Consider the following 15,667-nt stretch of genomic DNA (forward strand, 5'->3'; position numbering starts at 1 on the left):
CAGCCGCAGGTCCCAACCCCCCAAGCCGGCTCGGGCTGCTGTGTGGCAGCCCCCGATTGGCTGCTCGGCGCCTGCGTCGCGCAGGCGGGACCAGCTGGTAACTGCCGGGTGTCCGGAGCGCGGGGCGTGGCCGAGGCGGCGAGCGCGGAGCCGAGCTGGCTGGGCCCGGTCCTCGGCTAGGGGCTAGGGTCAGGGTCGAGGGCTGGGCCTGGGGTTCACCGGATCCTGGGGGCTGGGCAGGGCGGAGCCGGGAATGCGGCGCCGCGAGGCTCACAGCCGGCGCTGAGCTCGCCCTGCGTGGGCCGGAGCCGAGCACAGGGGGCGCCACAGCTGGAGGCGGAAGAGTGTAGTCAGGGCTGAGTGGGTGAAGAGAACCTGGGCTGAGGTGAGGCTCAGAAGCGGGAATTGGGGTGAGGAGCTGGCCCCCAAGAGAGTGTTGGGGCGGACACACTTTGAATTGGACACATTTTCAAAATGTCAGGCTGTTGCATTTTGTCCAATTCCTCTTCACTAGGTTTTTCTTTTGGGGGCAACCTAAGCCCTCCACTGCCCCACCTCATGGCCCGATTCCCTCAGGTCCAGGTCGGGCCCGATCTTTCTTTCTTTCTTCTTCTTCTTCTTCTTCTTTTTTTTTTTTTTTTGAGACAGAGCCTCACTCTGTTGCCCAGGCTAGAGTGCCGTGGTGTCAGCCTAGCTCACAGCAACCTCAAACTCCTGGGCTCAAGCAATCCTCTGCCTCAGCCTCCCGAGTAGCTGGGACTACAGGCATGCGCCACCATGCCCGGCTAATTTTTCTATATATATTTTTAGCTGTCCATATAATTTCTTTATATTTTTAGTAGAGACGGGGTCTCACTCTTGCTCAGGCTGGTCTTGAACTCCTGACCTCAAGTGATCCTCCCGCCTCAGCCTCCCAGCGTGGTAGGATTACAGACGTGAGCCGCTGCGCCCGCCCGATTTTTCTTCGTCCAGCCGCGGGTCCCTGCCATTGTGTCTGCTGCATCTTTATATATTTTTTTTAAAATGAGTTCTTTATTAGAAATGCCGCCACAAAGTGAAGGTGCCTTGCCACTTGGTCGACTGCACAGTATCTCTTACAACTCCTGTTCCCTTTGGTTTTCGCAAAACCTTGAGTCTTAGTAGAATGTGTTCTTTCCAACTGCTCCTAGTTCATAGATTTAGGTACCTTAAGGAATCTTAAAGGCAAAGCGGATGGGGAGGAGGGGCAGAAAACCGCTAATCCTTGGTGCAAGTGTAAGAGTGAAATGACACCTGTGTCTTCCATTTTCTTAACAGGCATGGCCGCTTATCAACAACCAGGGCATGTGCAACTGCCCCGAGCTGATGCCATTCGTTCACGTCTCATTGATACTTTCTCTTTCATCGAGCATTTGCGAGGCTTGAGCCAAGCTGTGCCGCGGCACACAATCAGAGATTTACTTGGTCAGCAACCTATTTCTTTACTAGTCTAAATTTAAGACTCCTGTTCACATCCTCCCAAGAGAGACAAATTTAGGGGTGGAAAATTCAAGGGAGGTTGGTTTGGTTGCTGGTTTAGAGAATACACCAAACTTGATAAATCAAGGACTTTATGTATAAAACTATTTGAATCCAGGAGGTAGAATTCATGTCACTCACTTTTAGGCCTAAGATAGCTACTAGCCTTGGCTGACTTGGAAAAGTTTCTACCAAAGACACTTAAAAGTTGGAGGGTTGAATCTGCTGTTTTTATTCATGGGCATGGACAGTGCTGGTCATAAGCAATACATTGGCTCCCACTCCAGACTAACAGGATTCTGAGTTGAGGTGAGAAGGAGCAGCAGTGAGGCAAGCCCCTGACCTAGGGGGACCAATATTACTGCCCCAAACCTACTTCTCTATATTTATTCATTATCCTTTTAAAATGTTTGTTATATCAAGTCCACTGGAAGTAGTAAATGTATAAAATTAAAAATAAATAAATAAAATGTTTGTTATAGATCCTTCCCATCAGCAGAGACTTATGTTGGGAGATCAACACCAGCTAGTGCGCTTCTCCATAAAGCCTCAACGTGAAGGACGGATTTCACATCCTCAAAGAATGTTGAGCAGGCTTCGTGTACGCTGCAGTCGGAGGCCACCACTTTCCTTGTGGGCTGGTTGGGTTCTTGAGTGTATCCTTTCATGTCACTCGTTTTATCCATGGCTGTTCATCATCTGCCTGATGACTTATTTTTCCCTTCCCAAACTCCATTGTCTTCTCATTATCACCGCTTTTATTCTTGCTCTTATTTTTTCAGCTATACAAATCAGAACTCCACTCTGTGTGTTTCCTTAAGAGAAAACAGGTCGTCTCTTCAAAAACTTTATCATCTTCCTCATCATTTTGAATACGATTGTATTTATGATTGAAATAGGTGAGAACTAACTGAATGAAAGAGGAAGTAGGTGGGAATCATTTTCCTTCTAACTTGATTATTTTACATTTTTGAATGTCATTTGAGTTGTGATAAAGACTATTACATGAAGCCCTCTGGAGTAGGATTTGTGCACCTGGTTAACATCTGGAAACATTTGGAGGGCTCTAGAGAACACAGTAGATATGAGTAGACACTTAGAGGTAGAGTGTAATATGTAGCAACGTAACAAATCCACAAGGAACTGGAAATGGGAAGAACGGTTTTATTTCTTTTGTCAGTTTAATCCAATATTTGTTTGAATTAACCTTTTCTATTAAAGAGAGTGGTGCCTATCAGTGAATAATCTAACATTTACATTTTTACAAATATAATTGGAAAGGTGATTTAAATACAAACAAGAAAGCTCACAAAGTTAGGTGTAACTAAGATATTAAGTGACTCAAAAAATTACTTAAAGAGGAAATGACTCTTAAACCAATCATAAATTATATGAAATGTATTAAAAACAGAAGGACATCTGGAGAATCAGTGATCTCATTTGGTGATCATCTCAAATAAACTAAGAAATGATGAAAGAATAATAGCAGTACTCACTTGTTTCATCCTCACTGTTTTGGGGACGTTTCCCACTTTAAAACAGTCCTTTAATGTAGTTAGGTCAAAGATATTTAAATACACAACAATAATTGATGTCTCTGATCCGCTACAGTATACTATATACTTTGAGGTGTTTTATTTCCTTCCATAGCAATAAGCATTTTGAACTAAGTCACTCACAATTTTCTGTTTCTTGTATGATTGTTGGCATGTATTTGCCTTGTGGGGTTAGGGATATAGTCTTCAACCTTGGAATGAAGTAAATAACAGTAAATGTACAAGATTCCCTAGATCTAATAGACAATTCAAAATAGAATAGCACTAACCATTCTATTTGGCAAAATAGTTTGAATTTGAAGCATGATCTCTGTGCTAGAGGATAGGTAGATTGCCAGACTGGGAGTTATCTGGCAAGCTCATGAAAATTTTATCTTACTAAAGCATATTCTCGTGGTAGAAAGGCAGTAGGGATTTTACAAAGGGAAATTATTTGTGATTAACAGATTTCTTTGGACAGACTAATTCTTTTTTTTTTTTTTTTTTTTTTTTTTTTCTTGAGACAGAGTCTCACTCTGTTGCCCAGGCTACAGTGAGTGCCGTGGCGTCAGCCTAGCTCACAGCAACCTCAAACTCCTGGGCTCAAGCGATCCTACTGCCTCAGCCTCCCAAGTAGCTGGGACTACAGGCATGCACCACCACGCCCAGCTAATTTTTTCTATATATATTTTTAGCTGTCCATATAATTTCTTTCTATTTTTAGTAGAGATGGGGTCTCGCTCTTGCTCAGGCTGGTCTCGAACTCCTGAGCTCAAACCATCCGCCCACCTCGGCCTCCCAGAGTGCTAGGATTACAGGCGTGAGCCACCGCACCCGGCCTGGACAGACTAATTCTTATAAAGATAAGCATTAAGACTTTGTTTAGGCTTTAAAAATTTTTTTTTCCCAGATCACAAAGTATATAACTATGTGTTAGGGCTTTAAAAAAATCTACTTTCACAACTGCATATTGATATTCTGTTTCGCACTTTTAACATCAATTGGCTTTTATAATTTTCATATTTTGTTTCTAAATGATAAGAGAGAAAAAAGAAAGACTTGGCTCATTTGCAAGCCTTAATCTGAATAGTCCGTATTTATTAATACAACAAAAAACTGAGTATTACATTATTATAAATTTTTTGTTTGTTTGTTTTGAGACAGGGTCTCGCTCCTGCCCAGGGTAGAGTGCAGTGTTGTGATCATAGCTCACTGCAGCCTTGTACTCCTGGGCTCAAGCAATCCTTCTGCCTCAGCCTCAGCTGGGATTACAGGGTGAGCCACCACACTCGGCCCCCAAGTAACTTCCTATTATAAATCAGTATACCCCATGAATCTGGCTTCTTGTTTCTACATGCCTCATAAAGTACTTTATATATCATGGCCCCATATTTTCATTCTATTCTCAAGACTCATTGCTTATATTGAACTTTGGGACTGAGATAACGGTACAGCACACAAGAGTTGGGTAGGGGGTTAGTTAAAAAGAGCAATCTCTTAGTGCCTATGTGATCCTCAGAGTAGGTAGGAAGTGACTTGTAGCTGGTAGAAATATGGATGTCAATAGATGAGTTGTGACTATTTTTCATGGTCAATTCTGTCCTTTGTAATTCACAGGTTGAAGCAACAGTGTTAAGAAGAGAAACTCAAAGAGAAATGGAATAGAAGTGGGCACAACTGTGATTTATAAGTGATCATTCATCATTCCACTTCCTATTTTCTTTAACTTTTATTCCTCCTTTGTTCTACTCTCACAGAATTGCTGGAATCTACAAATACCGAACTGTGGCCATTGAAGCTGACTTTGGAGGTGGCAGCTTGGTTTATCTTGCTTATTTTCATTGTGGAGATCCTTCTTATGTGGCTATCCAGCTTTTCCCTTTTCTGGAAGAGTGCCTGGAATGTCTTTGACTTTATTGTTACCGTGTTGGTAAGGATAGATATCCTGAGGATTAGTCTAGTGGGATGAGGAATGTGCCTAGGTGAATCAAAAGAACAAGAAAAGTTAACATGATTAGGTAACAGGAAGAAACAATTAGAAATTTATCTAACTTCATTCTTTTGATTTTTTTCCTAAAACTAAAAGTCAGCCATTGCAGGAATTGTTGGTATTAGGATCAAGGTGATCTAACCACAACATCAACCCCAACAATAACCTCTTGTCAGTTACCGAGCACTTACTAAAGTGCCAGGCACTATTTTAAGTGTTTTACACGTACTATCCCATTTGTGCTCCAGAACAACCCAATGAGATAAGCACTAATTTTATCACCTTTTTATATCTGAACAAGTTGAAGTACTGAGTTCAAGTAATTTAGTATAGAAAGGCTGAATAGGAAACAACCCCAGAGAATGCTATTCAAGGGATAATGCCCAGGGAACAATGAAGAGGAGATGAAGAAGGGGCAACTGTGCTTGGGTGCTTCTGGGTATATTTTACTCATAATCTATGTGTTTTCCACAGTCCCTGCTTCCTGAGGTTGCGGTGTTGACAGGAGTGACAAGCCAGTCTGTGTGGCTTCAGTTTCTAAGGATCTGCCGGGTGCTGAGGTCTCTCAGACTCTTTTCACGATTCCGTCAAATTCGAGTTATTATTTTGGCCCTGGTCAGGGCCCTCAAGGTGATTCGATTGTTGCAAGCTAAAGCAGGGGGTGCAAAGTGGACAAATACAGGGGTTTAACATTTAATATGAAACAAGTCTGGGAGGGTCAAAGAAGGCAATGAAAAGTCCTGTGAAATGTGATTGATGAGAAGGGGCTGGGGACAGGTGCTGTGGTTCACAGATGACTGGGCTCAGGAGTGGAAGGGTTTGGTGGGGGATTGCCAGGTGGGCTTGACTGGGCTGTTATTGGACATCAACCTAGTCTGGCCCATCTCTGACTTGAAGTCATGGCCTCTAGAGCATGACCTTCCTCCTGATGTTGCTGCTCATCTTCTTCTACATTTTTGCTGTGGCTGGTGTCTACTTCTTCGAGGAGTACACCCGTTCAACTCTCCAGGACCTGGAGTACCACATGTTCTTCTCGTAGGCAGGGCTGGGGAAAGCCTGGGTGAGGGGAGAGAATTTGGGTAAGAGACTGGGAAGCTTGTCCAAAGTATAATAATACAAAAGGTATAGTCCATTCCAAGAAACTGGAATAGCACATAATAAGGAGGGGGGAAAGAGAAAGCAAAGGAATAGTGAGTGGTGTTAGCTCTGATCTTGAGGATAGGGCACCTAATTCCAGGTTTATTCTGAGTTTTGTAAATTCAAATGCACTCTTATCAAACGTCTTTTTTTTTTTTTTTTTTTTTGAAACAGGGTCTTGCTCTGTCTCCTGGGCTAGAGTGCTATGGTGTCATCATAGCTCACTGCAACCTCAAACTCCTGGGCGCAAGTGAGCCTCCTGCCTCAGCCTCCCCAGTAGCTGGGACTACAGGTGTGTGCCACCACGTCCAGCTAGTTTGTCTATTTTTTGTAGAGACAGGGTCTCGCTCTTGCTCAAGTTGGTCTCGAACTCCTGGCCTCAAGCAGTCCTCCCTCTTTGGCCTCCCAAAGTGCTAGGATTACAGGCGTGAGCCACTGCACTCACTCTCAACCATCTTTAAATAGCAGTATACTCCTTTGGCCGGGCGCGGTGGCTCACGCCTGTAATCCTAGCACTCTGGGAGGCCGAGGCGGGTGGATCGCTCAAGGTCAGGAGTTCGAGACCAGCCTGAGTGAGACCCCGTCTCTACTAAAAATAGAAAGACATTATATGGACAACTAAAAATCTATATAGAAAAAATTAGCCGGGCATGGTGGCGCATGCCTGTAGTCCCAGCTACTCGGGAGGCTGAGGCAGTAGGATCGCTTGAGCCGAGGAGTCTGAGGTTGCTGTGAGCTAAGCTGACGCCACGGCACTCACTCTAGCCTGGGCAACAAAGTGAGACTCTGTCTCAACAAAAAAAAAAAAAAAAAAAAAAAAAAAATAGCAGTATACTCCAGTGGTTAAACTCTGGTGTCTATGACTCAGTTACCTCTTTTGAAAAATGGGAATAATAGCAGTTCTACCTCATAAAAGTGTGGAGATAAATGAGGTTATGCATTTCAGCACTTAGTACAGTATGAACACATTACATACAAATGATCAATAAATGTTACTATGATTGTCAAACATGGTCACTGGTTTTACCCCATTCTCTAGGTGTGGATATTACCCATGCACGTATAATACCTATACTCATTTAAAAGTAAAATCTTGATAAGATCTCTATTTAGAAAACACTGATTGCTACAAGAAAATCAATTTGAATTTAGACTAGATAATCCTATTTATGAATTGGAATCCAATCTTGTCGGCAACTCTCAGGTCTCAGACTCTAACAGGTAGTTGTGTAAGTATATTGAGTTAGGAAGTCCTAGAATTCATCCTATACAAGCCTGATGTTTTTAATAAATTGTATATGGGGAACTAAAAGGGAAAGAATGAAAATTTAGTTACCTTCCTGAGACCTTTTATCACAAAGGTCTCAGGAAGGTATCTAAATTTTTATTAATTTTTATATAATTATTTTATTATTAATCTTATAATTTAAAATATTACCTGTATATATTCATCATCTTTCATTATTTGGAATCACACATGTTTATGTCACATATCCATCCTACTTGCCTATCAGTTCATACCAGTGAAATAAATAGAAATAATGTTTGCTAAATTTGTGAGTGATCTTCTATTAAGTGGAGACCATAGAGCAGTGGAGAATGGCCTTAGAAAAAATTATATCTCATTGGTGAATCATTCATCTTTTAAAAATTGAGTCAATACCTATTTATTGAGTACTCACTATGCCCCAGGAGTAATGGAATAGTGAGAGGTAGTCATGGGTTATTCATGAAAAAGGAAAACTTAATACAACAATTTCAAACTGAAGAATGGGCCAGGCACAGTGGCTCATGCCTGTAATCCCAGCACTTTGGGAGGCTGAGGTGGGAGGATTTCTTGAGGCCAGGATTTTGTGACCATCCTGGATAACATAGCAAGACCCTGTCTCTACAAAAAATAAGAAAAATTAGCTGGGCATCATGGCAGATGCCTGTGGTCCCAGCTACTTGGGAGGCTGAGGTAGGAGGATCACTTGAGCCCCAGAGTTGGAAGTTGCAGTGAGCTATGATCAAGTCACTGCACCCCAGCCTGGGAGACAGAGCAGGACCGTAGTCTCAAAAAGCAAATAAACAAGGGCCAGGCGCGGTGGCTCACACCTGTAATCCTAGCACTCTGGGAGGCCGAGGCAGGTGGACTGCTCGAGGTCAGGAGTTTGAGACCAGGCTGAGCAAGAGCGAGACCCCATTTCTACTAAAAATAGAAAGAAATTATAGGGATAGCTAAAAATATATATAGAAAAAATTAGCCGGGCATGGTGGTGCATGCCTGTAGTCCCAGAGCTACTCGGGAGGCTGAGGCAGGAGGATCACTTAAGCCCAGGAGTTTGAGGTTGCTGTGAGCTAGGCTGATGCCACGGCACTCTAGCCCAGGCAACAGAGTGAGACTCTGTCTTAAAAAAATTTAATTTTATTTTATTTAATTTTTATTTTATTTAATAATAAAATAAAATAAACAAACAATAACCTGAAGAATGATTAGCTAAAAATTGAGTACGGTAGAAGAGGAGCCAAAATCAGAGCAAACTACAAAGAAATACTCTTTTATTGCTTTAAAAGTAAGAATGATACAGTTTCTGAGAGGTTTAGATCTCTGTTTCTATTCACATACCTTTTACTTTAGGGACCTGCTGAATTCCCTAGTGACAGTGTTCATTCTCTTCACCTTGGACCATTGGTATGCACTGCTTCAGGATGTCTGGAAGGTGCCTGAAGTCAGCCGCATCTTCAGCAGCATCTATGTCATCCTTTGGTTGTTGCTTGGCTCCATTATCTTTAGAAATATTATCGTAGCCATGATGGGTAAGCATAGGAGTTGAAACTTGAAGGGAAGAGGGGTTGGGAAGAAATGAGTCTGAAAGCTGGCATTGGTGGATTATGGGTAGAGAGAACCTAGTGCAGCAGGAAGGTTTGGGTCCTGGCATGGATATTTCACTTGGTTTCTCCCCACCCAAGCCTTCTCTCCAGGTCTAGTTACTACCATCTCCCAACTCCTAATGGCCCTTTGGGGCAGTTACTAATTTCCAGAATATCAGGAAAGAGCTGAATGAAGAGATGACACATCTGGAGGTTCAGTACAAAGCTGACATATTCAAGCGTCAGATTATCCAGAGGTCTGCTTTCCCTTTTTCAAACCCAACTATATTTCTCAAAAGTTTCCTGAACTCATTCCCTATTTCTACTTCTTGTCCTTGACCCTATTTTCTGTTTGTGAAAGAAATTTTCCCCCAGAGTTAAGAATTCTCTAGCTCTAGAATATTGCCTGATTCTTCATCTGCTGTGGGGACTCCTCTGTTCTTTTTTACCCCTTGACTACAGTTTGCTTTCCCCACTGAGATTTCTTTACTTTCTGACTTGAATTCTTTTCTTTTTTTCTTACTGCACTTTGTCTTGAGTATAGCTCTCTTCACCCTTTTGGTTTTTTTGCTTTGCAGGAGACAAAACCTGTCCCCTGAAGCACGGAGATTAAGACGACGCAAAAGGGAGGCCAGGTTAGGAGTGTATATGTGAACTGGGATGGAAACACATGAAAGAGGAGAGAGTAGAAAACTAAAGATGAAGATTGGCTTTGAGAGAGAATTCATACATTTAATAACTATTTATTGTAGTCTGTTGAATGGTGGTCCCCAAAATGGTATGTCCATGTCCTAACTCCACAGAACCTGTAAATGTGACCTAATTTGGAAAGAAGGCCTTTTCAGATATGATTAAGTTAAGGGTCTTGAGATGAGATCATTCTGGATTACCCAGGTGGGCCCCAAATCCAACAACAAGGGTCTTTATAAGAGATTGAAGAGAAGACAGAGAATAGGAGAAAGCAGTGTGAAGATGGAGATAAAAATTACAGTGTTGTAGCCACAAGCCAAGGGAAGCTGGGGAATGCCAGGCAGCTGCCAGAAGGTAGAAGAGGCAAGGAATCTTCTTCTCAGAGACTCAAGAGGGAGTAGGGCCCTACCAACACCTTGATTTCAGACTTCTGGCCTCCAAGAACAACACATTTCCATTGTTTTAAGCCATGAAGTTTATGGTCGTTTGTTATGGCAGACACAGGAAACTACTATAAACACTTTCAATGAAACAAATAACAATTCTAGATCCTGAGTGTTTAGCAGTAGACAAGAGAGCAGAAGGAGAAATAAGAAACTCATTCATCCATTAAGAAATAACCATTGAATACTTAGGTGCTTGGGATGTATCAGTGAACAAAATAGACAATAATGCCACTCTCATGGAGCTTACATATAAGTAGGAATAAAAAGATAATAAACATATTAAACAAGTAATATATTAACATATGATAAACATTATTGAAAAATTAGAAGTAGAACAGGTTAAGGGGGATTGGGAGTAGAGGGTAGGGATTGCAGAAGGGTTGTCATTTTAAACAGGATGATCAGGGTGGCCTCATTAAAAAGGTAACATGTGGGCAAAGACTTGAAGGAAGTAAGAAGATTACAGTGTGAATATCTATGGGAAGAGTGTTATAAGTAGAGAGAACAGCTAGTGCTAAAGTCCTAAGCCAGAAGCATGCCTGATGTGTTTGACAAACAGCAAAGAGGCCATTGTGACTAGAGCAGAGTGAGCAGGGGGAAGAATGCTGGGAGATAAGGTCAGAGAGATAATGGGGACCCAATCCTGTAGGACTGTGGGGGCTATTATAGGGACTTTTACTCTGAGGGAAATGGGAAGCAGAGCAGAGGAGGGCCATGAAGTGACTTAAATTTAAGAAGGATTATTCTGGTTGCCCTGATGATGATAGATTATAGAAGAACAAGGGAAGGAGCAGAGAGATCAGTTGGGAGGCCATGTTGCTGTCCAGGCAAGAGATGATGGCACAGACCAGGTGATATTAGTGAGTTAGTGAGAAAAGATATATTTTGAAGGTGGAGTCAACAGGATTTCTTTTTTTTTAATTTTTTAATTATTATGGGTACATAATAGTTGTATGTCTTTATAGGGTACATATGATGTTTTGATACAGGCCTACAATGTAAATTAATCAAATCAGGATAACTGGGGTGTCCATCACCTCAGTCATTTAATATTTTGTGTTAGGAACCTTCCAACTCCACTGTTTTAGTTATTTTAAAGTATACCATAACTTATTTTTTATTATAGTCACTTTTTTGTGCTATCAAACATTGTTCATTCTATCTCTATCTATCTAGATTTTTGTACCCATTAACCATTGCCACTTTATGCTCCCCTCCCCACTACCTTTCCCAGCCTCTGGTAATCATCATTCTACTCTCTATCTCCATGAGATCAATTGTTTTTGATATTTAGCTCCCACATATGAGTGAGAACATATGAGATTTGTCTTTCTGTGCTTGGCATATTTCACTTAACATCATGTTCTCCATTTCCATCCATGTTGTTGCAAATGGCAGGCAGGGTTTCATGATTTTTGTGGCTATATAATATTCCATTGTGTATAAGTGCCACAATTTATTTATGCATTCATCTGTTGATGGACACTTAGATTGATTCCAAATCTTGGGTATTGTGAACAGTGCTGTAATAAACATGGGAGTGCAGATATCATTTTGATATACTGAATTTCCATCCTTTGGGTATATACCCAGCAGTGGGATTGCTGGCTCATATGGTAGTTCTATTTTTAGTTTTTTGAGGAACCTCTATACTGTTTTCTATAGCAGCTGCATTAATTTACATTCCCACCAACAGTGTACGAGGGTTCCTCTTTCTCTACATCCTCACCAGTATTTTTTTTTTTTTTTTTTTGAGACAGAGTCTCACTCTGCTGCCCGGGCTAGAGTGCCGTGGCATCAGCCCCGCTCACAGCAACCTCAAACGCCTGGGCCCGGCCCCTACCCAGTATTTGTTATTGCGTGTCTTGATAAAAGCCTTCATTCTGTCAACAGAATTTCTTGATGGATGGGATGTGAGAGGGAATAGAAGAGTTAAGGGTGATACATTGGGGATGGTTGAAGTTGGTAGTGCCCAAGTTTAGAGTTTGGGAGTAGTTTGGTCCTCATTGCCTATGTCCCAGCTTTAGAGGTTGGCCAGGGCCAGGAACAGAATAATGAATGAACTACTCACATCTTGTAAATGTTTTTGAAGCAATAAAATTTCTCCTTTCATCCAGGTGTGGTAGCATGTGCCTGTAGTCCCAGCTATTTGAGAGGCTGAGGCAGGAGGATCACTTGAGCCCAGGAGTTTGAGTCCAGCCTGGGCAACATAAAAAAAAAAAAAATTTCTCCTTTCGCTTACAGAAAAGCTCATCAAAAAAAGTTATCTTTGGACTCATTTGAAGCTTACGAAGAAGAGTCTAAACACAGTCCTGCCAAAGAGGGTTTAGGAAAGGATTTAATGGCAATGGCGTCAAAACCAGAAGTGTCCTTGTCAAAACCAGAAGAGTCCTTGTCAAAACCAGAAGAGTCCTTGTCAAAACCAGAGGCATCCTTGTCAAAAACAAAAGAGTATCCATCTTCCTCCTCTACCTCCTCCAGATCATCCTCCATTTTCTCCTTTTCTGAATCCAGAGATAAGGATTTTACTGGTGAGCAGAAGAAGGGTTTCTTCCATTTGAATTCAGACTCCTCCTCTTTATAAGATATCCCAATCTTAAGAGGAGCTCACCTATTATATCTGCTTTCCAATTTTCTCCATCAGTCTGATTTTCTGGTCTTGATTACTCTTTTTGTGCTTCTTCATTTGCTCTATACTTCTCATTTATCTTGGATAAATTTGGCTGTAACTTTCTTTGCTCATTATAAAAAGGGGTCTCTTGGTGGAGCACTCTTGCCTCCCTGCTTCCTGTTTCCTCTTTCATCCCCACTTTCTCACCCACACCATAGGATTTGTCAGCTCTTACCCAACTTGCACAAATCTAGCCATGTTTTAATGAAGCATTCCTCCTTACAGATCAATTGGACTGGGAAACACTTGTGCATCAGAATCTGCCTGGGCTAATGGAAATGGGTCAGGATGACCGTGTTGTTTGGCCCAGAGATTCACTCTTCCGATATTTTGAGTTGCTAGAAAAGCTTCAGTATAACCTAGAGGAGCGGAAGAAGTTGCAAGAGTTTGCAGGTATGGAGTTAGGGCAGTCATGGGGACTAGGATTTGAAGTACATGGGGAGAAAAATATATATACACATCTATATATATCTCATATATAGCTGGGGAGAAGGAGGAGGGTGTCCACTACTCTGTCATCTCAACTTCTGTATTTCTGCCTCACACTTAAAAAAGGCAAATTTTTGCTTTGATAGGTCACATTCTGGGTATGTGTTCCAATTTCCTCTAACTTAGAGAAAAACTAGAAACTGCTTCTCCAGCAGGGGATGCCCAAATTCCATGAGGTTTGAGAGCTTGTGTTCCCAAGAGGAGAGTGTCCAATTCCAGTTGTTGGGAATTAGAACATTGTGGACCTTTGCTTTATTTGGGCAGCCCACCCCTTCTGTACATGTTCCTTCTCTTTGAAGGTCACATTTCAGACTTGAGCAACAAAGCCTCAGGCTCAAGTTGGACAGCTGTGGGGATCAAGACAGTGAGCAGAAAGCCCACAAGTGCCCACAGTCCCAGCCCCCAAAAGAGGTTTATGAATTACAAACTTCTCTTCCTATCAGCCCATCCTAGCATTTTTCTCAGCAGATAGAAGTATGTAATTTAAATAGTAGGGTTTGATATAAGCTGAGAACTATCTGCTCATAATTATTTTCCCTAAATTTCACCACTTGGAGATTAATTTGTATTAATAAAATTTCCCTCTAAAAAGTAAAAAAAAAAAAAAAAACAGAAGAGTTAGGGGCATTTTTTTACAATTTAATAGGGACTAGTGTTACCTAGATTTTCCTCCTCATAACTGGTTGGAAGCAACTAAATATGAAAAAATAAAACTAGGGAGGAGGACTCTGTGTGTGTGTGTGTGTGTGTGTGTGTGTGTGTGTGGTGGGCACAGGTGGGCAATAAGAGGAATTTATAACATTGGAACATGGAATTTGGGGCAGGATGTCAAAGACAGGCTTTGCTTACTTCAAAAAATGTTGCCTAAGGTTCATCCTGCTCCTTCCAATCATTCTCAGCCCTGCCTTCTCATTTGTTCTCTAGAACAGGGTGAAAGGGAGGAGAAGGTAGCAAAGGAGTGTAGCTTCTTTAATCCCAATATTAACTTGTCTATGGCAAAGAGTACACAGACTTATATGGCTCCCTTTAGAGTAAAGGTTAGTAAAGATTGGTATGGCAACCCAGAACCCAGAAAAGTGGGTCTTCACCAGACATTTATATGTTCCAAATATGCTCAGCTCTTCAGCCTCACAGCCTGTTTCCTTTACAGTACAGGCACTGATGAACTTTGAAGACAAGTAAAGCTGACAATGGATGGCTTCAATCTCTTTGGACCCAGCAAAAGATAATAAAGGGAGTAGTTGGAAATAAAGAATTCAACGTATAAATGTCTAATAAATACTGCTGGTAATTGCTCAGTGGTCTGTCTCTGAAAGACATAAGGTCAGGCAAAAAAGTTAGCTCACGTGCCAGTCAAGCTTGTGCTCCTCAGCGTTCTACTCTTTCCGCAGCTCCTGAGTCTGACTCTTTTCTGGGCTTTATTGTTGTAGCTCCCACTTTCCTGCAACCTTCCTGTTAAGGGTCCTAATTTCACCCTCTCCCTCCCTGATGAGTACATAAAGTCCTCTCTTTGGGAGTAAGGAGATCCTCAGAGCTGTTAGTGTAACTAATTGAAGAAGGATTGTTTGCATTGCCCATTCTACTAAGGTGGTTTCTCTTGTGCACCATTAACTTTAAATGGACATCATTTTTTCCTGTTTCTGGGCCAAAAGACAGTTCCTTTATTCCATTTCTTTGCCACTCTTCAGGGTGGTGTTCAAATCAGTAAGGGTTCCACAAGTTTTTAGTGTTAGAAGGGACCTCAGAGTTAACCTATCTCCTGTCAAAGCAGGAACACCATTTAGAATGCCACTGAAAGGAGGATTATACAGCTGATGCTCAATGTTTCTAGCTATTGGGAATTTATTATCTAGAAGGGATCCCATTCCATTGCTGGATGACTCAAGTCTTTAGAAATGTTTATTATTAAAAATTCTAGGCCAGGAGCAGTGACCCACGCCTGTAATCCTAGCACTCTGGAAGGTTGAGGCAGGAGGATGGCTAGAGGTCAGGAGTTCGAGACCAGCCTGACCAAGAGCGAGACCCTGTCTCTACTAAAAATAGAAAAAATTAGCTGGGCACAGTGGTGCGCACCTGTAGTCCCAGCTTCTCAGGAGGCTGAGGCAGGAGGGTGGCTTAAGCCCAGGAGTCTGAGGTTGCTGTGAGTTAGGCTGATGCCATGGCACTCTAGCCTGGGCAACAGAGTGAGACTCTGTCTCAAAAAAAAAAAATAATAAAAATAAAAATCTATCACCTATTGAGTGTTTAACATGTAAGAAGATATTTATATATGTAATATTTATGTATACTATATAGAAAGTATGGATGTATATTTCATAAAATAATCATCTATGGAAGATATTCCCCCATTATTAGAGAT

General features: G+C 41.8%; 1 protein-coding gene across 1 annotated transcript; it reads left to right on the forward strand.

The window, feature by feature from the left end:
* Positions 1-209: 209 nt before the first annotated feature.
* Positions 210-14,554, forward strand: CATSPER2 (cation channel sperm associated 2). Its single transcript, XM_069460805.1, has 13 exons — positions 210-385; positions 1,297-1,443; positions 1,980-2,153; positions 2,328-2,396; positions 4,790-4,962; positions 5,497-5,652; positions 5,933-6,057; positions 8,780-8,958; positions 9,170-9,269; positions 9,591-9,647; positions 12,393-12,679; positions 13,045-13,212; positions 14,459-14,554. Exons 2-13 carry the CDS (start codon positions 1,299-1,301, stop codon positions 14,488-14,490), a joined length of 1,665 nt encoding a protein of 554 aa, XP_069316906.1. The 5' UTR covers positions 210-385; positions 1,297-1,298; the 3' UTR covers positions 14,491-14,554.
* The last annotated feature ends 1,113 nt before the right edge of the window (positions 14,555-15,667 follow it).

The sequence above is a fragment of the Eulemur rufifrons genome, chromosome 2 (assembly GCF_041146395.1).
Source record: "Eulemur rufifrons isolate Redbay chromosome 2, OSU_ERuf_1, whole genome shotgun sequence".
Lineage (NCBI taxonomy): Eukaryota > Metazoa > Chordata > Mammalia > Primates > Lemuridae > Eulemur > Eulemur rufifrons.